This window comes from Nyctibius grandis, chromosome 1 (assembly GCF_013368605.1).
Source record: "Nyctibius grandis isolate bNycGra1 chromosome 1, bNycGra1.pri, whole genome shotgun sequence".
NCBI lineage: Eukaryota > Metazoa > Chordata > Aves > Nyctibiiformes > Nyctibiidae > Nyctibius > Nyctibius grandis.
The window spans coordinates 107,803,138-107,826,158 of NC_090658.1; the positions used below are offsets into that span (position 1 = coordinate 107,803,138).

The 23,021-nt window shown below is 34.1% G+C and overlaps 1 protein-coding gene across 1 annotated transcript in view; it reads left to right on the forward strand.

The window, feature by feature from the left end:
• The window catches only part of CSMD1 (CUB and Sushi multiple domains 1), a 1,320,281-nt gene that overhangs the window by 938,592 nt on the left and 358,668 nt on the right, over positions 1-23,021 (forward strand). The window contains 1 exon segment of the mRNA XM_068415956.1: positions 7,773-7,885. Within this exon segment, the coding sequence (XP_068272057.1) occupies positions 7,773-7,885 (113 nt within the window).

The window sequence follows — 23,021 nt, forward strand, 5'->3', positions numbered from 1 at the left end:
TTAAAAAAATAATATAGCTATTCTTATGCTGAGCAAGTTTCTGTTGGCAGCTTAAATGACAGCATTTTTGCAGAAATTCTACAAAATATCACAGCAGAAATTCATGCATTTGATTCTAAAGCTTCATAGCTTTTAGAATTTAGTTTGAACTGAATACGCAAAAGTAAATACATTTCTATATCCAAACCTATTTTCTAAGTGATTTGAACCTTTCCCCTCCGCTTAAAATTGTCATGTCTGAACACACAAGCCTCAACCCCATGCAAAACTTTCCAGCTCTCAGCTGCTAGAGCCTTCAAGTTAGTAGCAACTTCTGGGTGCTTTATTGTAAACTTAGTACTCAAACTTTGCAATGAGCTCTGTTATGCCAGGATGTTTTTAAGTCAGCCATCCAATGAACTTTGGAAACTGGCTAATGGCAGGTCAGTAAACAGGGGACCTTTAAATACTTGATGGGAAGAAGATTGAGGGAGTTGACAAGGATCATGATATGTAAATTATCAATCCTAGCACAAGCTTTCTATACTGTCCAAACTCTCAACCATTAGCAATTATCTGTGCAACCTCAAAGCTGTAGCACTACAGCTAGAGGGGAATAGGAAGGGATAATGATGTTTAAAAAGATGGGGAAAAAAAAAGATATAGACTATCCAGCTCAAATTTAATTTTTGGCAGAAATTGGGAAAATAATTAGAAAGCCTTTTAAGTTCATGTAAAATAACACCAAGATAGTACAACAAACAATATACTTTGATGAAGGGCAAATTGTTTCAAATCAATTTAATGCATTTCTGTGACAGTGTAGTTGGCATTGTGACTAGGGATATGTTGGTTTTTAGTTTTTTAAAGCAATCTAATTTTAGTATTTATAGTAAACTTTTTAGAAAAACTTTTCAGAAAAACTTTTCATCAACAGCTTAATTACATGGGGATATGCTCATCAATTTTATGATTTTTAACAATTGCTTCATCTGTAAGCCTTACTTGTTAAAAATTTAGCAATATTATTTTGTGGGATATGTATGCTGAAATCGTTAGCTCTGGAAATACAGCAATGCAACTTACTGAAAATTAACCTAAGTATGTTTAGGCTATAAAGTTTTGACTGCGGTTATTTCTCATATTTAACAGTTTGGCTGGAAGCTAGTGACTAACCTTACAAAATAATTCAGTAGCAATAATCACGTGTGAGGTGAAGATTATCAGTCAGAACGTTTCCTGAAATGCCCTGTTTTGTGTTCTTAAATTCTTGTAAATTAAACTAACACTTTGCTTTAGAAAGTCTTCTTTGCCTTAAAATGCTATGATTCATATTTTTCTTGCAGCAGTGAAATTAAAACTTAATTTACTTTTTTGAAATGATTCCCTTAAAACATGAATCTTTCAACTTTTCTTGTATAGAAAGCATGTAATTTTTTTTTTTGCCTAATACAAAGAAGAAATCGTAAATTAGTGGTTCAAACCTCTCCGCTTATTTCAGCTATTTCAGTACACAGACAACCATCAATGACAGAGAAATGCTTTTTTAGTAAACCCTTATGCTTTTCTTCTATTCACACACAGTTTGGAAACTTATTGGGGGCTTGGAAAACAACCTACCCTTCCATAACTGGTAAAAAAACTAGACCGCCATTTTATATATCTCAAATGTTATTGAATCTGACTTCCTAGTAACTTATTTTATGTCACATTTCTTAAAAAATTCTTCCTTCTGAACTTTTTCAAATTTGTAAGATTTAGGAGAGAAAGTAGGTTTTGGGTTTTTGTTTGTTTGTTTTTCAATACTTTGTTGGAAACTTTCTCCCATGATTAGCTAGGTAGTGGACATTAGTTGTATTAAAGGAAAAATACAAAGACAAGTAAAATTAGAGATTTTTACAGGCACTTAGTGCTTATCACAGCTTTAACAGTCAAACCTTCAGAGCTTTAATTTGTGATGGAGGGTAGGAAGGCCCTACAGAGGGATCTGGACAGGTTAGACAGATGGGCCGAGACCAATGTCATGAGGTTCAACAAGAACAAGTGCCGGGTCTTACACTTTGGCCACAACAACCCCATGCAGCGCTACAGGCTGGGGGAAGAGTGGTTAGAAAGCGGCCCGGCGGAAAGAGACCTGGGGGTGCTGATCGACAGCGGGCTAAACATGAGCCAGCAGTGTGCCCAGGTGGCCAAGAAGGCCAATGGCATCCTGGCCTCTATTAGGAATAGTGTAGCCAGCCGATCTAGGGAAGTGATCGTCCCTCTGTACTCAGCACTGGTGAGGCCGCACCTTGAATACTGTGTCCAGTTCTGGGCCCCGCACTTCAAGAAAGATGTTGAGGTGTTGGAGCGAGTCCAGAGGAGGGCGACCAAGCTGGTGAAGGGTCTGGAGGGTCTGACCTCCGAGAAACGGCTGAGGGAGCTGGGGTTGTTTAGGCTGGAGAAGAGGAGGCTCAGAGGTGACCTTATTGCAGTCTACAACTACCTGAAGGGAGGTTGTAGTGAAGTGGGAGTCGGCCTCTTCTCCCGGGCAACTAGCGATAGGACAAGAGGACACAGCCTCAAGCTTTGCCAGGGGAGGTTCAGGTTGGACATTAGGAAGAATTTCTTTTCAGAAAGGGTCATTAGACATTGGAATGGGTGCCCAGGGAGGTGGTGGAGTCACCATCTCTGGATGTGTTTAAGAAAAGACTGGACATGGCACTTAGTGCCATGGTCTAGTTGACAGGGTTGTGTCAGGGCAACAGTTGGACTCGATGATCCCTGAAGTCTCTTCCAACCTGGTTGATTCTGTGATTCTGTGATTCTGTGATATGGTTGCAATGAAGCATACAAATAGCATAGTGACTTGTCATCTTTGAAGGATAGAACAGTACTGTAAAACCATTTCTTTAAAAGAAGAAGAAAACCTGGACAAACAATGAAAAGGGGTTTTCCTCAAAGAAGGAAAATATGTTCACATAATGCAAATTCAGTAAATCTTTATGATTGAATTTTAAAAGACTTTTTTTTTTATACAGTAGTTTAATGTCACAAAGGCAGATTTCTTGACTTTTGAATGCTGTGCTTCATTCAGCTTACTTTATTGTTCTAATGCCTCCAAAACACATTTATTTAAAATATTCTGCATAGTAAAAAACAAGAAAAAGAAAGGAAAATTCAGAAAGGACTCAAAACTTTTTCGCATTTATATGGAATATCCTTAATTTAAAGGACTACTTTATTTTCCAATTAAAATTATTGAGCAGTTAACATTTGTAGGAAATAGGTATTGTAGCAGAGGTATTTGAATACATATACATAGATGAAATGCGGAACTTTTCACTGGAACTTTTCTTTGATGAAATCGTAAGAGCGAAAAAAAGCATAATGAAAACATAGGTGTTGTTATTTATTTTAAAAATTTATTTCAGGCCCCTGAAAATTACATCTCAAGCCTAAAATCCAAACCTCAGCCTCTTTCATATACAAGTCAGGCTTCTTATTCTCAACTCATCATAATTAACAGAAGATGTTTCTTTTGTTGTTTATTTGTTTAAACAGAAATAAAGTATTTTAGGAATTCAACATACATCTCTTAATCACATACTTTCTCTATTTTTTAATAGTAATGTATTATTATTTTTATGACAATGCTGCTTATATATACTCTTAGTTTGGTGCCATGCTTGCATCATCAACATTTTGAATTAAAGTATTTATTGAGACCGTTTTGTGCTGCTTATGTATCCTAAACCACATAGAGGCAGATAGCATTTCTTGTCCTGGACACCATTCTTAAAAGCTTGGCTCTGGTTTCATTTGGATAACTAACATCAGAGAGCAAACTGGTGCAAAAAATTTCTTTCTCTCACAGTTGTCTATTCTGACCTGTGAGTCTATTCAGAGTACTGAGAAGCTTGACTTGAGTTTCACTTCCATTACTTCATCAGTCGCATCAATTGCCTCAACATTTTTAGCTTCTTTCATACAGAGATAGGGTTGTGGATCTCCACATGAAATGAGTTCAGCACCAGGCAATCTGTGTGAATGGCTGGTCTCCAAGTCTCTATTCCTGAATTTGCAAACAATCTGATCTTAAGATGGTTACAGACTGGGACAAACTCTGAGTCAGCGACAGCACACGTTGTCAAACAGACCTCCATTCCCTAAACATCCGATCTACCCTATCTGCCATCCTCCTAGTTGAAGGACGTAGTTCTGTATACAGGGGTATTCTCAGGGAACCCCTAATAAAAAACAAACAAGCAAACAAAAAAACCAAACACAACAACAACAAAACCTATTCTGCTATTTATTGATTTCTGCTTTTTTAGCTTCCTTTTTGTTTTTCTTTGGTTTTGTTTTCTCTCTTTCCCTTTCCCTTTTCCTTTCCCTTCCCTTTCCCTTCCAACAGTCTTGGCTCTCTTCCTATATCCTCTAGATGTGAACCTGAGCAAGCAATGACATGTATTTTGTCTGGTTCATATCTGCTGTCTATGGATAGACCATTGGCATTTTGAAGGGAGATGACATTAAGCTGAAGGATGACTTCCTTAACTTGAATCTCTCTGTTATCAATTTGGTAATTTTCATTAAGCCTGTCGCAATTTAGAAATCTTTATTATTTCCTTCCTCTGACAAATTTGGTTAATATTAATTAGTCAATTCAAGTTATACTAAGGAGAAAACTAAGGGTCACATGGATGAGTAGTATGAATGTATAGTTATCGTTTCACTGGGGAACAAGATTAAAAAAACCAAACACATCTATTGGATTATTTTTATGATGAAAAACCTCTGGCTGTGTGATGTGATTACATCTTACTCTGTTTTGTTGTGGGTTTTTATTTGCTTTTTTTTAAACAAAATTATTTTTATTTTATCTACATGCTACACAGACATTTATATACAGTGAAAATATCCCATACTCCTAGACTTATACTTTTACATCTCATCTTGTCTGTGTTCAGAAGTTATCAGTGTAAGTCTCATACATTAATAAGGTTTTGTGTAAAAACACAGCCATTTAAACACTTGCTATTTGGTTAGGTAGTAGGTTTACACATCTGAATAGCCATTGAGAAATTCTTGCAGGAAAACCACAGGTTGCCAGTTGTCTTCCAATAGATCTCCACTATTGTCAAGAGACATCAGTGAGTTTTTCTTCATTGTTAAAACCGTCAAACTTCTGTTTATAGCAAAGTGCAGAATTCTTTACTGTGAGGGTGGTGAGACACTGGAACAGGTTGCCCAGAGAAGCTGTGGATGCCCCCTCCCTGGCAGTGTTTAAGGCCAGGTTGGATGAGGCTTTGAGCAACCTGGTCTAGTGGAAAGGTGTCCCTGCCCATGGCAGGGAGGGTTGGAACTAGATGATCTTTAAGGTCCCTTCCAACCCAAACCATTCTATGACTCTATGATAATATAGAGCACATCATAACAGTTATGACCTCGTATTTAGGCTAAGTGTTTTAACTGGAAAGATAGGTCAGAAATTAATGGTTATTGCTGTGGTTTCAGAAGGTGATCCCCAGAATGTGTATATACTCTTCACCTTTTCTTTCTTTATATATCTATTTCTGCAGGCATCTCCTAAACTACTTTTGTTTATGTAACTCACTATTAGGTGAGGTATCTTTCTTTTATAGGCTAACTATAATACTCATTTAAATTAATGATGTCACAACTTTATCAACAATTATTATTTTATCAGCAAGAGTATATTAATTATTCTGGCTACAAACTAGCATCTTTTTGAACCTGTGCAGTTCCTAATTAGTTTGGCAAGTAAATCAAAATTTCAGAACAAGCAACTGCTTTATTTTCGTTCTTACTATTCACACACATCAAACTGATCAACTTAGCTACATATCACTGTGTCTTATCAACTTCCTTACTTATCCAAGTTAGGCTCTGTTTGTGTGTTTGCTTATGCTGAGCTATAATAGGTTTATTTTTTACCACCTCCTTTTCTGCACCTATAGTATCATCGAATCATAGAATCTTTTTGGTTGGAAAGGACCTTTAAGATCATCAAGTCCAACTGTTAACCTAACACTACCAAGTCCGCCATTAAACCATGTCCCCAAGTACCACATCTACACATATTTTAAATACCTCCAGGGGTGGTGACTCAACCATTTCCCTGGGCAGCTTGTTCCAATGCTTGATAACCCTTTTGGTGAAGAAATTTTTCCTGACATCCAGTCTAAACCTTCCCTGCCACAACTTGAGGCCATTTCCTCTTATCCTAGTATCATAATACTATCATCTACTTACTACCAGGTCATAATCAAAAATCTTCTAGACCATATGAGAGCACATTCAGCCATTACAGCAGCAGTTCTAGGTGCACAAGCAGTAGTAATTAGTAAGACCCTAGTCCATTCCACTCAGATGGGATTTTTTTTACATTTTATTTTCAATATATCAGAGTGAGAAACCAAAATATTTTAGATATGAGATGTATAGCTTCTTATTCATAACCCCGATGGATGCGATTTTAGAGGAAAGACAGAGAGGGTTCCTATAGCTTGCCTCATGGTTCCTCAGTTCTTACCTTGTTTCTGCTTGGTCTCTCCTTTTATATGTATTTGCATTTAAGTTGCAATAGCATTAACATCTGGTTGATTATATTTAAATATGTTTGTGGAAGAATCCAAATACTGGTTTCTATTTTCTTTATAGCTTGTTTCTTGAGAAATTCTGCTTTGGGGACACCATGTCTCAATTTGGCATGGTATTTGTTTTACTTATCTCACATGTATTAGTTTATCATAGTCAAGGCTGATAGTTGGAAGAAAGACAGAGAATCCAGTATGCAACCCGTTTGAGCAAAACAAAGTCTGCATAAATGAAAGAGACAAAGTCTTTACTATTTCCTTACAACAGCTACAGTTACTGCAGTACCTGTAGCTTCTGATATGTGGAGCTCTACTTGGAGTTCAAGGCAGATGTCCTCTTCTTGTGATGTTTTTTGGTTTTGTATCTGATACCAGCTTAGACAGAGATATTCTGCAGCCACTTTTTATGTGCAACATTTCCCACTACCTTTTGAAAGACAGATCACCAAGATCTAAACAGTTGTTCAGATACCGTACTGGAACCTGATTACATGGTAGGCGTTTTTCACCGTTAAGAAGTAATCTACAAAGATTTTTTTTTCTAAATCATTTTTGGCACACATTTTTTCATTATGATACCAGAATTATAGTTGTACAAAGGATCTTACAGAGAAGCTCTAAGGCTTTCTGGTGGGATTCACCAGCTTGCCTTATATGTGTTGTATTGAAACATTTCTATACATAGTTATCACACATTACTGTATGAGAAATAGCAGTTCCTTCTTAAATTTAAGAGATCATTGTAGTTATTTGAGTGGAGTAGATAAGATTCTAGAAAGTTCTTCTGGACACATGCACTGAAAGGCATGTAAACCAACTTCCTTCATTTTCAAAAAGCACAGCAAAAACCCCTATTTAACTCACACAGTCCCTCACATCTCAAATAGCTTAATTATTTAATGAAAGCTTTAGGTAGGTACAGCTTTATTAAAAGTGTTCAATAATTTTTAAACTGAATGCAGTCATTCAAAATGTTTTTTTTCGTAAGACTTCACATTGTTCTAATCCATATAGAATAGTTAATTTTATCAAAAAAACAGCTGATCAGAGCACTAGGGTAATATATTGTAAATAGACCTAAATACTGTATTAATAGTTTAAAAGGCTGTGTTTTTTAGTAGTAGTAGTAGTAGTAGTAGTAATAGTAATTTATGCCTCTGCAAATGACTTTGCAATTTATCCTACTTACAGACTCACTGGATCTAGTGTTCCTGATCTTATTGTGAGCATGAGCAACCAGATGTGGCTTCATTTACAATCTGATGACAGCATTGGCTCACCAGGATTCAAAGCTGTTTATCAAGGTATGAATTAAATTAACTGTTTTAAACTCATGTTGTATCTTCTTTCATTACATCCCACAAATTTATTTCAAATAGGCATTTAGTCCTTTCACAAATTTAGAGTTTTGATACTCTCTGTGTTGTTAATTAATGGTTAATGGAGGTACGGATTTGCAAATACTCACAAAATAACTAAAAAGAATCTGAAGTAAAAATTAAGTTATTGTTCTAATGCTTTTTGCTTGAAGGTCAATACAAACTACAAACATCTATCACATTTAAAATATTTTAAATGTTACATTCTGCTAACCTGTGTAATACCTTATATTGGATATTATTTGAAAATTAGTCAGTTTTCTCAGACTTTATTGAGGTAGTTACAAAACTTGTTTTCGTGCCTCACCAAGAATCTTCACACACCTAAGTCAAAATTCGTATGTAACAAAAACAACAGAACAGATATATTGTATCTAATTGTGGAAATTAAAAAGAAGTATGAGATTCTGGAAATCTAACCCAAAAAAAGTGATCTAAATTACCCTAGCCTCATTTGAGTTGTTTCTGTCTCAAAGAGATGAGAAGCTTGGCAGCATAAGCATTTTCAATTTTTCTTAATTGTGAGCTTCAGTTTGATAATTTCTGAAGTTGATTCATTTTAGTAAAAAATATCTGATATCTATTACTATGTATGCATATATTGATATTTTCCATTTTAATAGATTGCATAGACCTGCAGCTAGAAAGAGCTCTTACTTATTAACATATGGTATCACTTTTGGTTAATTTCCATGTTAATTAGTTCACCTTAAGGGTAAGGACAAAACCAGTTAATACTATTTTCAGTAGTTTCTTATGGGCACATATGGTGAAAATGATTTTGTAGTAATTTTGTCAAAATTACTTTTGTATAAAAGATGCTGCAAAACATTGAGAGACTGTTCACTGTTCAGTAACTGACAGCAGGTTAATTAGAAGACTGGGAGTTCTCCCTAAACATTTTCCATAAACGGAAGCACCCTAAGTGTTTCATTTCACCTGTAGTTACCTTACTGTTTCAACACCAAAATAGGCAAAATAAAGAGTGAAAAGTTATGTAGATGTTAGCTTCAAGTTTAGTAAACTATACATTTATTTCACTAAGGACATTAAGACAGGCTTGTCTGCACAGGTTTTTATAAGTGGTGTGTGTGGACTCTAATGATGAAAGTAGCAATAAGAGAAAATGCTCCCCAGTGGTCACCCAGGAGATCCAGTGTTGGTTCTCCACACCAGTATCCTTCTATAGGTGGTATCTCCACTGAAGAAGCTGGTGATGATGACAGTGATTAGGATTATATTTTCACCATGATTTTTCTGTAGTACTATATACTTTTTTTGGGGACTCACTCAAACTCACAAATGGTTATTCCCACTCATGTTACTGATTGGAGTCTGCTAATTAGATCAAGCGTTGTACATTCATAGATTGTTAAGTTTCTGTGTGCATATATTGTTGGATAATATTTATTGAGTATTTAAATTACTATTATCTACTTTTTTATGCACCTTGTTTTGGTTTTCTTTAATGTGAACTGAAATATACAAAACAAGAAGTAAGGAGAGGGAGAGAAAGAAGGGGTAATTCTCATGATGGTGGCAATCGTTTCCCATGAGAATCCTCCATAGCAACACTACTGGGATTCGCAGTTCCATGGCCAAGAGAATAACAGTATGAGAACAACAAGGAAAAAGTACCATCACAGAGGCTCTTGAAACACGATCACAATTGCTTAAGTGAGGAGTTACAGAGCTATGAGTAAAAAAGTAGATGCAGGCCCATATCATTACTATGGCTAAGACATTAAGACTTCTTAACACACTGTGCAACTCATTCAGCCTATACAGTTACACAGCTCGAGTATGTTGTGTTTCCTGAAAGCGATGACATATTCTTTAAGTTAATCCCATCCCTTCTAGTCTCTTCTTTCACAGTTTCATCTTTTTTACTTGTGTAATTTCTAGGGACCATGTTTATTAAGACAATGTATTTTCTTTATAGAATCTATTTGTGAATTACATAAAGTAGAAATACTGAGTAAATAGTGGAAAGAGATTATTGGCACAAATTATGTATCAGACACCTTGCATTTTTTCCTCAATCCAAAATTATGAACTTTATCTCATTGTACCTCTATGAAAAAGTTCAAAAATTTTAATCTATCTGCTGAGTTATTTTTCTGCTATCATTTATCTTTCTGATATTTCTAATCTAAAGGCATCTGTTTTCATTTCTGTATTTGTCTAACTTGTTGAAGATATTTTATTTCATTTATGGAGTTCAGCCTCTTATTTCTGGGGACTTTCTGAAAACACCTGAAGTATAGACTGTGAATTTTGCAGTAGTAGTGGCATCTCCGTTACGAAGTATATTGTTATCATTTGACAGTTGGCTTCTGGCTTTCAGTCTTGTTTTACAAGCAATTGTGAGTCATTTTGTGTTTTCGTAGTTTTGGAAATTAATTCCAGAATTGTAAAATGTGAAATCTACAATCTCAGAAGTGTAGTAAATGTCTTAATATGAAGGTGAATTATAACTTTTTCCTGTTTTACCTCAATGCTCATTAGTTTTATCAGAATTTTCTCCTCTTCTTTTACTGTTGACAAAACTTTTATCCATCTGCTCTCTCAATATATCTTCTGCTTTAGGCCAAGTGTAAAATCTTAAACCTCTATCCCATCACAAGATACGTCAGTGATTCTGCTTCCCCTTTGTTTAACAGTCAAAGAACCTGTCCAAAACCAGAATCTCACTTAGTGATGAGAAAGTTAACAGATAGTGACATGTGACACTGTTTTTGTGATTGCTGTTAGCTAAAAAGAAAGCAAACTGTGTGTTTTGATGGCTTATATGTGGTCCAGAGGGACAAAGTAAAGGACATCCTTATTTGAATTGTTTTTTACCAAAAAGGCTGATTTTTGTTCAGGATTTTGTTCATGACTACTCAGCCTCTTGCGTAATACTTTACAATTGACTGACTGAATCTTGACTTGGTATCTATTACAGTAAAATAAATGTTTTTATTAATATTTACGAAGTGTCATAGGCTGATTGCAGTTTATAGAAAATTGTTACTTTAGCTGAGCTTTGTCTCACTTTAATCATGAAATAGAGAAGCATTTTGATGATACAATTCACCTATCCTACATTAGTATGTCCACCTAAAAATGGCATGAAATGACGCCTGTAAATGAACTGATATGCATCACAGATTTTATATATGAGTAGTAACTGTAATCCAGTTTACAGTTTGCCAAAGGGATTAAGGGAGGAACAATTCTTTCCATATCCTTATGCCTCTTCTTTGGCTCAACTTCAGAAATATCTTAATGTCAGAAATATGTAGTGCTACTAACAACATGCTATCTATATTCTTATTACTCAAATTTCTTTTCTTAATGTTGAATACAGTTGATATTTACTTTAAGAAAAGTTCTATAGTCTGCCTAATTAGTGAGGCTTCTTGGACTGTACAATGCAATCTGAAGAAGAAAAATGTGCAGTTCTCTGATAGCTGGATCCACAAGAAAGATTTCAGATATAGGTCCTCAAGAAATGGTTACTAGTGACAGTTTTGAATACAGAGTAATAGCACTATACCTGTATCACTTTATGCAATGGAAAGTGAGCTATGGAAACACAGATGTTAAAACTAATGTTGAGATTAGCCTGTTAACTTGACGAAGCTAATAAACAGCTACTGTGTTAGAAAATACAATAGTTGCCTTGATATTTTTTCTATGTCATCACTAGTTGTCATGTATTATAAAGACAAAAATAATTTAAACATTACCTATATGTAAATACATTATTAATAAATAAAATGCAAGACGCTACAGGCAACTTTAATTTTGATGTTAAATTTTCTAAACCATATTAGAACCATATTATTACTGCTAAACCAGAAAGCTATTAACCCATCTTAAACAGTTTAAAATGCTGCAGAATAATCTGCACCTAAAGTTACTGTTCTTAAAAAGCTATTCTATCGATTGTATCTGCAAGTCCTTCATTCTCTGTTACAGATCCCCAGACATCTTAGAAGAATGGTTCAATACATTTCTGAAAGTATTCTCTGAAAGCATCTACAGTTTCTGAGAAGGGCAGAAATTTAAATTGTTCTGTCCTTGAAGAAAGAGATATATTGTAATACCACACCTAAGTATATAAAAGGATCTATACTGAAATCCTCTTTCCATTATAATCTATGACAATTTTCCTTACTGAAACCAGCATGACCAGACATCACTCAACACATCTTCGTTACGTAAAGATAAGGAAAACAAAATAAGCTGTTATGCATAGTTAATGTCACTAAAATGGATGTTGTCTTCTGCCATAGACATAGAGAAATTAGTGACACTATGTGTTTCACAGCTGAGATTTCATGATAAAAAACTAACACTTCTCAGTGAATATTTGTGTATGTAGCTGCTCAAGTAGAGAGGCCTGTATGAACAATAAAATTTTCAAGTTTTGTTACAGAACAAAAAAATGAGAAATTTATTCAGAGTAAAAAGTAACAGATTTAGGCTGTCATTAAGACAGTTTTCAGAATTTCAGCGATAGATGTGTTCAGAAAGTAAAGTAATTAAAAAGACTGGACTGTAAGTTCCAGTTATGTTTCTAATGTAATTTTTTTTTACCTGGGTATTTGGTAAGGCTATGAAACACTTCAGTGTATTTCTCCATAAAAAGGACATATCTGAAATCCTCATATGCCACCTCCTGGAAGAATAGCATAACCATGCTTGAATGGTAACCTTGTTGAAAGTTGTTGCCAGTCTCCCTCGTTGGAAGTTGCTTCAGTCTGAGTAGTTTTAAATATGCATTAGAACAGAGACTGGTATCTTCTGAGCACTCCAATTAAATTGATTTATGTTGACCAAAAGTACTTATTTTAAAAGAGTAAACTATTTACTGAAAGGAATTTTTTTGAGCTCTAATTTAAATTCCATTCCTGCCATGTAATGACTCTAAAACTTGACTGAATTTTTTTTTTATATTACTGTATTACTGTATAAAGAACAACATGACACATACACTTAAATAGAGATAGTGTGCATTAAGTGTAATCTTGAGGATGAAAACAATATTAATATAGCATGCCACCATTTTCAGGTCACAGGTTGATCTCTTGACACCAACAGACACAGTATATTTCTACCAATAACATGCTAAAACTATATTTTTACAAGGAAACTTTTCTTGCAATCTGTTGCTGGTCATGGGCTAAAGCATGGACCTTTTATTTTCCATTGAAGTGATTATTAAATAATGCACTTTTTTTTTTTTTTTTTAGATTTAGTTTTCCTCTTGGGCTGCATTTCATTTGTGTTTTGACCACAAGTGAAGACCACTCATCCCCAAACTTGCCCAGCAAATTGAGATCTGATGTAATATTTAGTCAGATTTGAATCATGATGGAAGAGAAAGATTTGGTTTATGCCATTTCTTAATATGCATACATTTACCTGCTACATGGATGAGACAGACATAGTCATTGCCATGCATATCCAGGTCAGGATAATGTAATATGGTAATATGACATTATGCCTTGTAACAATATCAAACAATGATGTCAGGTCAAGAAGTTGGCCCTGGACACCTTCCTGATAGGGTCTAGACTCACAGCCAAAAGAAGAGGAATGATAAGGTGAATAATGTGCCTCAGTTTTGGCTTATTCCACTCATGTTATTGGTGTGCCACAACCAAAAATAGGTGCTTTATGGCTATTAAGATCCAAGGTGGATCGTGCAGCCAGCTGATCAGTAGGCTGCTTCTATGCTTGTGTTCCCATCAGCGGTATCACACTGACATAGAACCAGATGACACAGTCAGCTTGAACTTTTAGGCATGAATGTTTTAGAATTTTATTAATCTTGAGATTTTTCTCCCATTCAAGCCTGTAAACCTGTCAGTCTGAAAAAAAAAGTATAATCTTTTGACTTCCAGACTTCTCAAAAACGAATATAAAGACTTCATAGCCTGTTTAAACTCAATTTTTATTCCTGCCTTTACATAATTACATAAACTAACAAAGTTATTTCACTTTCTTATCCTTTAGTTCATAAGAGTGTTATGAAAGAAATATGGTGACTCAGTGATATAATCCTGAGCATTTTATATAATCTGAAGTTATTAAGAATTCTTGGAGATGTCACGAAGTATATCAGCCCCTGCAAGCAACTGAAAATGTCAAGTTTACAACCTTAATTTGTATTGATGCTCAACTGAGCAGTAAAGTTTTAAGCTCTTCATTATGCTGTTGTTTAGAAGAAGATACTTCTTTCCTCCTGGGACTAGTAGAAAAATACTGTCAAAAACATATTTCAGTTGCTCAGATAAATGTCAGTTGTCTTTTTGCATACAGCTATAGTACTTAGTAAACCTTATATCAGTGTAGTTTTTTACAAACACGCAACTAACTTATAAATGTCATTGCACTACCAATATTGATATAAAGCTTTGTTCCTTCTTGGAGATTTGACAATACCTGTGCTGAAAGAAATTAATGGAATTAGGCTTTTTTAAAACTCTCACAATTAGACGTGCATTCAGGGAAATCATTGTGTACAGTGTAATGCTTGGAAAGAAAACAACTCATAAGTCATTCAAGGAAAACTTTGAGCTTCATGTTTTACTGTAAGCTTGGCTCTTTCTTTCATTTATTTCATGTATTTTAAGTTTTCTTTTTATATTTTGTTCCTATGTATCACAATTCAGGAAAATTATTCAAGTGTGTGCTTTTGGAGGACAGGCAATAAATATATTTATTTTTTTTATGTGAATATTTTCATATGTTAAAGCTATTTGGTTCTGTGGTGAACTGTCAGAGAGTTTCACCATAGTATTGTAAGAATGAATCTATTAGTAGTACCATACAGTGCATGTTAGTTTTGTGGATGGCCAAATGTCAGTCACTTAATTTCCAGCACAACATATTATCAATCATTTTCAGATAAGAAAGCTTTCCTATATTGTTATCTGACCTTCTTAGAGTATATTGTTCAGGTAAGCCTACAGCAGGCATTTCTAAATTTTAACATCCTTGAGTTTTCTTTCAAGGAATAAATAGTATCTTCAGTAGGTTGCTAATAGAGTGAAAAGAGGCATGCTAAGTTACTTATAATTAACACAACAGTTTCAAAGTAAATTTTAATAGTGGAGGGTATCTTTGCCTGAGTTTTGTATAAAGGTTGAGGTGACGGACAGAACCCACTTCATATGTAGAAAATACACATGGACTTGAGGAGAATCATGGTGATATGCTTTAATTGATTGAGTGCATTGCATATTTCTATATTAGCAGGCTGTAACAGGTAAGATCAAATTTCCATCTCTGCCACTATCCTTTATTAAACAACTGCAAACAGAAGCAGCTTAGTGAAGAGTATAAAATGGAGTAAGCATGTAACACCATGTAACTCTTCTTCTCCCTCCTAAATTAACAAAATAACGAACCCAGAAAGTCCAGATTGTTTGAGTACAAATTTGTTAAGTAAATGCATTTTATGCTTTTTAAAATTTTATATTAATTGCATAACTCTACTTCCAGTGTCCTATTTTTATTTTATAGGAGCATGGTTCAGAGTCTTCAACCAGGTCTGGATATCATTATGCTCAATTATGCTCCGCAGACATACAGCGTCTGTTATTCATCTCAGTTTACAGATTAACATATAGTTGTTCAGTTATGCTATTTAAGCAATGCATTAACTTCTTTCACTATAACCCTTAATGTAATGCATTCTTTTGTGCTAATAATGCAGATTCTCAATATGCTGAAAAAGAACATGTGTTTTAAAAATAGCGTGGTTTACAGACCTGATATCCGTGTACATTTTTAATTTTCTGATTTCATTGAGGATTATCTTTATTAATATGCTCCATTATTTAAAGTTCAGAATTTAAAAAGTAAAAACCAAAAAAATCTAAACACTCTCAACATTTAAAATTTGGTTAGGTACAGTCAGTATACAGTACATGTCTTCTTTCTTAGTTATATGATATGACTGTGGCTGGGAAGCTTCCCTCTCCCTTCTCCTCCAGATTGCAGCTATGTCTGACTGATTAAGCATATGTGCATTCATATCTTTTCAGTAATTGATTCAACAAGTTAAAACCTAGCGTGACTTGAAAGCCTTTGTTTGCCTCTTTGCATAAACATGTTATACATTGAATCAATAACATGTTGTCTCTGAATAAGAAAGAATTGTTATGTTTTAGCTCAGCAAGTGAAGATTATTCTTCTAGTCAAGCTTCTTCGGAAAGTAGTTTCACATCATATTTAAACATATTCCATGTAGAAAACAGCTCAGATGTTTTTATTATATTATAGAAAAGTAAAATGGTATATAACTTTTCATCCGGATTGACTATTCAGTATATTTGACTTTAACAGAAATGTTATTTCCAGATTCTAGTCAAGCTTTAATTAAAGGTTTACCATGGCTGTATTTTTTAAAAAGATTATTAACATTTTCTTAAAGACTAGACAGCAACAAATTTTAAAAATAAAACTGACATTTTTAAATAAATTTCTAGTAAGATATACGTGAGAATTAAATGTAAACAAATTCTATTTTCAAATTAAATGTCCACAAATTCTAACATTGATGTTTTCTTTAAGTATACTTTTCTGAAGAAATGCGTGAATGAGCTGTTAAAAATGATGTTATCACTGAAGTCAAAAAACTCTAAAGCAAGCATTGTTTTAAAAATCTTGCTAAATATTTAATTTGCTTCAGTAAGGCAAAATGCAATATGATTGTCATTTTTTTTTTGAACCAAGTATTTATCTAGAAGTGTAGGAAAAATATATTTTTTCTAAGCCACTAAAAATCAAAAAAATGAATAAAACACTTTGTATTTAGGATAAGAATGATTGAAGATAATCTTGTGCTAAGAGTCAGACTTTGACTGTCACAGTATTTTCTGTGTATATGTATATATATGCATAGTGTCAGCATACTACTAGTCCTTTTTATGAAACAACACAGGGTAATTTGGTAAATAAAAAAATATTAAACCTCCATTCTCATGACAAGGTGAAGAAAATGTTTGGCCATAAAAAGACACTGCACACAAATTTTTTTTTTCTAGTTAAGTCTTTATGGCAGCCATTTTTAAAATTTTAAAAATAGATGTATATGCATTTATAGATATATGAAGTACATTTCATGTATTAATATAACTTCAAAGGATTTACATATTCTCTCACCTCAAAATTTACCCAAAATTTTTCATATTGTGGTTTTCTTGTATGTGTAATAGAATACATTGAATACTACAAATAGAATTCTGTATGTTTTGCATAAAACTTTAAAATAATTTAGCTTAAATTGTATTTATTGTTATAATATATAAAGAATATATTCTTGTTATTAAGGTACACCCAGCTATAAAAACTGGTGTTCTTTTGATCAAAGCCAGAAGTTCCCTTTATTTTTTTGCCTTATTGTTGAAAATGTCTGTTAAGTTGTGTCTGCAGGGAGATGCTCAGAAAGGTTAAAATTAACAAAGTACAATAAATTTAAACTACAGATTTAACTGAGTAATCTACCTTAAATCCCTATGTAAAGGCTTTTCTTCATTGACGTTGTGACCCTTCATAACTGCAACCTAATCTTCTTTGAAAGAAGATGAATAAAAATCCTCTGAGGAGGATTAAACTGCAGTAATCAGAGGACAATGGTACACCTGAATGAGTACTTCTACATGTCCTTTAGAGTAACTTGACTTACAAGCCTAGAGCTCATGACTTTAGTTGATTCTTCCTAAATGCCACATTTCATTGAAATTTTGCCAAATTTTAAAATAACGCACATGGAACACACTAAATAAGCCCTTCATAAATAAGGAATAATTATAATATTTAAAAAATGTATGCATCTCCAGCAATATACTTCCTGTCAACTTGTGAGCATCACAATGTGAGGCCGTAATTAAGGTAACTTATTTGGTTATTGCACCTGATAAAACAGTTCTCCTGCAAGAAATGATACATTTTCAGTTAATTATCAGCAAATAATGACAAAATGGATAGTTTAACAATGTCTAGTAGTTTCATTATTTAATAAATATAAATACAGATATTCACGTATATGCATATATATACATGAACATACATATTTGCATATATAAATCTATGCATAGTCACCATCTGCTTACAGACTTGAAGTCCTCTGTCAAAATTTTATTCAGAGATAAAAGATTTTTGCTTCAATTTTTCACAAAAATATTCCCAACTCCTATAAAAACTTTTTGTCTCCAAATTTAAAGTTTGGTTTTAACATTCTTTAAGTTTGATAAATAGTTTTCATAGAAAATTAAAAATCCAATATCATTGGTAAGACATCACTTAAAAAAATATTTTTCCGTTCAATGTTATGTAGAATTATTTGTGATTTTATTGTGTTGATTATTTATAAACAGATCAATACCTAAAATCACAGTAGTGTTTTGAGAGGACTAACAGAAACAGTTATAAAACAGATTCCCTTTTTATTGTATTGTCTTAGCAATTAATCTGATAATTAGTATCATTCATACTTGTATTTGAATACAGATATGTTCTGGCATGAGTTATAATGCATATTTTGATCTTTAACTATTTTTATATCTCTAATGTAAGTCAGTTCTTTATCTATTAACAACATAACATTTTTGGTTTGTATTTTTCCACTTTCTATTTGATGACAAAAATACCCTCTATATCATCTAATTTAGTAAATCTTTTTACGAATCCACAACACAATAATACAGCCAATTTCACAGCTGACAAACAGAACGTATATTTTTATCATTAGAAATCTATTCTGTGTAATAAAATGATACAATGCAATCAAACATGGCAATATCAGATAAAGAAAAAAGGTGGGTTGTAGGGTAGCCATCTGACAAAAAAACAAAGAAGAAATAACTTTAAAAACTGGCTATGACTTTCATAATTTTCTGAGAAAAAATCTAGGAAACTGTAATGATACCTTGTTTGTTAACTGTTTGCTGTATGTTAGTAAATAGTATTCTCTAAAAAGAAAAAAAAAAATAGTTTGTAGGAATGAGGAGAAAACACTTTCACTGAGCATCCCTTCCTATGACAAATTTCTATAATGCAGTCTAGGACCAGCTCAGAGAGAGCTGGAACGCACAGAGCTGGAAGGAACCTTATAGTACAGCAGGAGTTGAGACTCCTTATGGGAAAAGGGAACTTTTCCCATAAAGACTGAGAAGAGACAATGTGGAGTTTGCTGCAACCTAGAAACTACCTTGATACTGCATTTGTATTATGAAATAAAGTGTGGCCAGAGGCTGTGTTCTTGCCCTGCGGATACATCCACATAACATGGCCCTGAGGAGGGGCATTGTTTACCCACAAATTGTGTGTGCGTGTGTTTGTATGTATGTATCTTGAGGCATGGCAAGAGGATGTTATTTCAGTGTGTTAATGATGTGCATGCTGCATTGCAGGCCATGATTTTGTTTTCTTGGCAAAAACCTGAGAGTATATACTGAACACTTTGGGATGTGGTGAGTTATGTCTGAAGATGTTAGCACCACTAACCATCCTCCACCAGCCTGTGGAGTGGTGCTGGAGGACTTTGTTGAACAGAGGGATAAAAACTTGATTCAGTCTTGTCCATCCATATTGGGAATGGTCCTTGGTGCTTGCTGTCCCCTGAATCATGACCAGGTGGTGTCTCAGAGAGTGCTGGTAGGCATCACCAGGAAGCATGCTAAAGCTTACACCGTATGAGTGGTTGGAGATCCAGTGCTTAAACTCACCCTTGTCCCTGCTTTATTTAGTGGTAGAGCTCTAGGCAGAGTGGCTGGCCTAAGAACAGCCTTGGAGGAAAACACTCACATAGCAAGGCCACAGTGAGAACTATGCACCAATTCTTCTTTCTTTACACATCTCCAAGAACAGCTCTGTGCTGTCTTTTTTTAAAGCCTTCATGTTTCTTTTGGTATTTCTCAGTGAAAATATGCAATGTGGTTTTATATATTGTTTATTCAATGTTAAGTCTACATGTGTGGTATTATGTCAATACCCAGATTAATTAATACCTTGTTGTTTAGTTTCCTAAGTTTTTGAAATTATTAATTTGTGTAACTTCATCATGAAATTGTCTTTCTTTTCCTAGTTATGGATATTTGTGTGTGTTGTGGATTAAGCCCAGTAGGGGCAAGGAGGGAGAGAGATTCTCCACATTTCCTTAGAGTGGCCAGACCTGGTGGGACAGTCTTTCCATAGCTGAGATGCAAACTCATAGGTTCAAGGGGAAGGGGGAATAGAGATTGTCTTTGAATTGCTGGAGCTGGCAGGCCAGTCTATACACAGTTGGTGACTCGATGTCTGCCCAGTCCTTTATTGTCAGTGTGCTCCATACAAACCTTCACCTGCACTGGATGTCATTCAGATCCTTGGAGGCCTGATTATTGTCCAGGTCACTCTAGACCTCCTCCACTGCTGCTAATTCCCAGTAGATTGTGTAAGCTCATTATGCAAAACTGGTGTCTTATAAATGCTGTATTGGAATTTAATACAACACACTTCATGATATTTTTATATAGTAGATTCATTTTAGCTGTTGTTGAGATTAAAAAAAAATCTAGAATTTCTTGTTCATATACATTTTTCCATCTTTTTAAGTTAAACTAGATTCCTGTTATCATCTCATTAAAATCAACTGGAGCTTTTAGGATTTTGGTGAGTCTATTGATAAACTTTTTTGAATAGTTTCACCAAGAAAAGATAAAAGATGTAGTCAGGTTTGGTTCATTAAACAGTTTCTGCATCATTTGTGCCTTCATTATAGCATTTATTGCATTTCTTAAACGTCACTGTTGATTACCAAGTGTCAAATGGAAATAATTCCTAATGTCGCATGATTTCAAATGGACAATTAAATTTCAATCCCAAATACTATTAAAAACACAATTCATACTGGTAGTTGTTACTGAAGTAAAATCTATGAAAAATAGTATGCAACAGCTGAAGATTTTTATTCAGACACACAGATATCTGTTTGTAAGATCCTCTGTAAGGAATTGATTTATTTCACTAGAGTTCCTTCAAAGTTCTTCAGTACTTTATTCTTTCCAAGTCCTTTCACCAGCTGTGTGATTTATCCATTCAGCTCATAAGCGGTCATTAATTTCACACTTTGACTGAAATTGATTTGACACGCGAACACCTCTACCTGTTACAAAGTCAGCATATCCTCCAGAACAGCCTTTTTACATTGCTTTCTTGTTTTATTAGCAATTTAGATTAAAGCGGGTTATTATTATTCAAGATGAAATAATGATTTATCTTTACATCGCTATGAAATTTGAGAAAAACAATAGTTTGTAATCCAAAACATCATCAAGAACAATTTTTAGTTGTTCTTTTAATTTACTTGGTGTTTATATGGTAGTATATAAAAATAAAATCCATTCAGATTCTTTATTAAATGTATGAATTGTGAATTAGGTTAATGAAAAGTTATAATGATATCTAATTTAGTATGTGTGCTTGCATGCTCTGTTTTGCATCTAAACACTTCTGAGTGTACAGTACTACTCAATTTTATTTTAATAAAAAATTAATGACATTTACTAGAAAATGGATCTTCTAAAAAGTGCAGCCTTGGTTTTTCTGAACATAGCTCATAGAACATTGTACAGTGAAGATTTGTAAGTGCAAAGAGTAATGAACTACATTAAATGGGGGTATTTGTGCAGATGAAGCCACATAGTATGTGCTGACTGTGGGTGAAAAACATCATATTAATGCAGTAAATAACAGTGTATTTTCAGAAAGGAATGAAATTTGGAGAGCAGTACCAATGACCTTCATTGCACACACATTTGGTCTGTAATATGATCTTGCAGCTTTAAAAAAATGTATTTTATGGCATTTTTAATGATTTTGGGGTTAATTACAGACCAGTCTTCTACTTCCTTGTCCCTTCTCCTCTCCTTTGACCTTTCCAGGCCAGCATAGCCATGGCCAATCCTTTCTTGAGTAGGAAATTATGCACCCTTCATGGAAAGATTTTAGAAGAGCAGTTCCTTTAAAATTCATTTGTAGGCTTGATATTAGTATAGTGTTTTCAAAGGATCTTTATTTTTCCTTTCAGTGTCCAAAGAATGACTTAGTGCTTAAGGAACTTTTAGAAAGCAGAGTACTATTTACTTTAAAATGAAATCATTACGGTTAGAACACAAAATAAAGCAATGAATGTTTCGCAAATAAATGAAGTACAGGACTCATTGCAAATACAGATGTAAACTGGTTCCAGTCTATGCCTCTAGGTATGCCTGTTGATGTGTTTTCCCTCTCTTTTGAAAGAAAAACAAAGTTAGGATCATTTCACTCAGGTAGTGAGTATATTTGGGGTTTTTTTAGATGCCAGGGAGTGGTATTAACATGTGTACACTTGCATAGCCTTCCTCACAGAGCTAAGGGTTCAAATACTTAAAAAAAAAAGAGATATAAACTTTTTGGATTTTTCCTATCGTCTGCAGTACTGACCACATTGCAATCTCACTGTCTTTGACGGTTCCAGGATTTTACTTTTGTTGCCACTTTTTATTTTCTAATGTCTATATGGCCTCTGCATGAAATAGTTAGCAAAAATGGTTTTGTACAGTCACTTTTATATAGAACATAATAAAAAACCTGCATCTGTTAATGTTTCTGTTGTGCTGTATTAGTATGCTGTAGAAAAGATTACTGAGTTTTGGTGAGTAGCATTTCTCAAACTTATTCAGCTTTGTTGGACTTGTGATTCCAAATATTATCATAAACAGTTGAGTTTGGTTCAAAACCTAATCCACTGCTTGGAAACACTGCCGTAGATTCCTCTTGTGCTATTTTGCTAACAGTAGTATGTAGAGATAAGAGAAGGAATTTTAAAGGATTTTAACAAGAACTGGATGTCAAAGAAAATATTCACCTTCTTTAAATTTTTCCATTCATTCTCACAATGCGCTCAAGAAAAGTGGCACAACGTATTTGTTGGGATTCTCTTCTCATCTGCCAAGACTGCAATTACATAAAATAAGCTGATTATACCTGATCTGTTTGCTTATCTATAGTATAGACATTTGGATGAAGTATTGGTGTG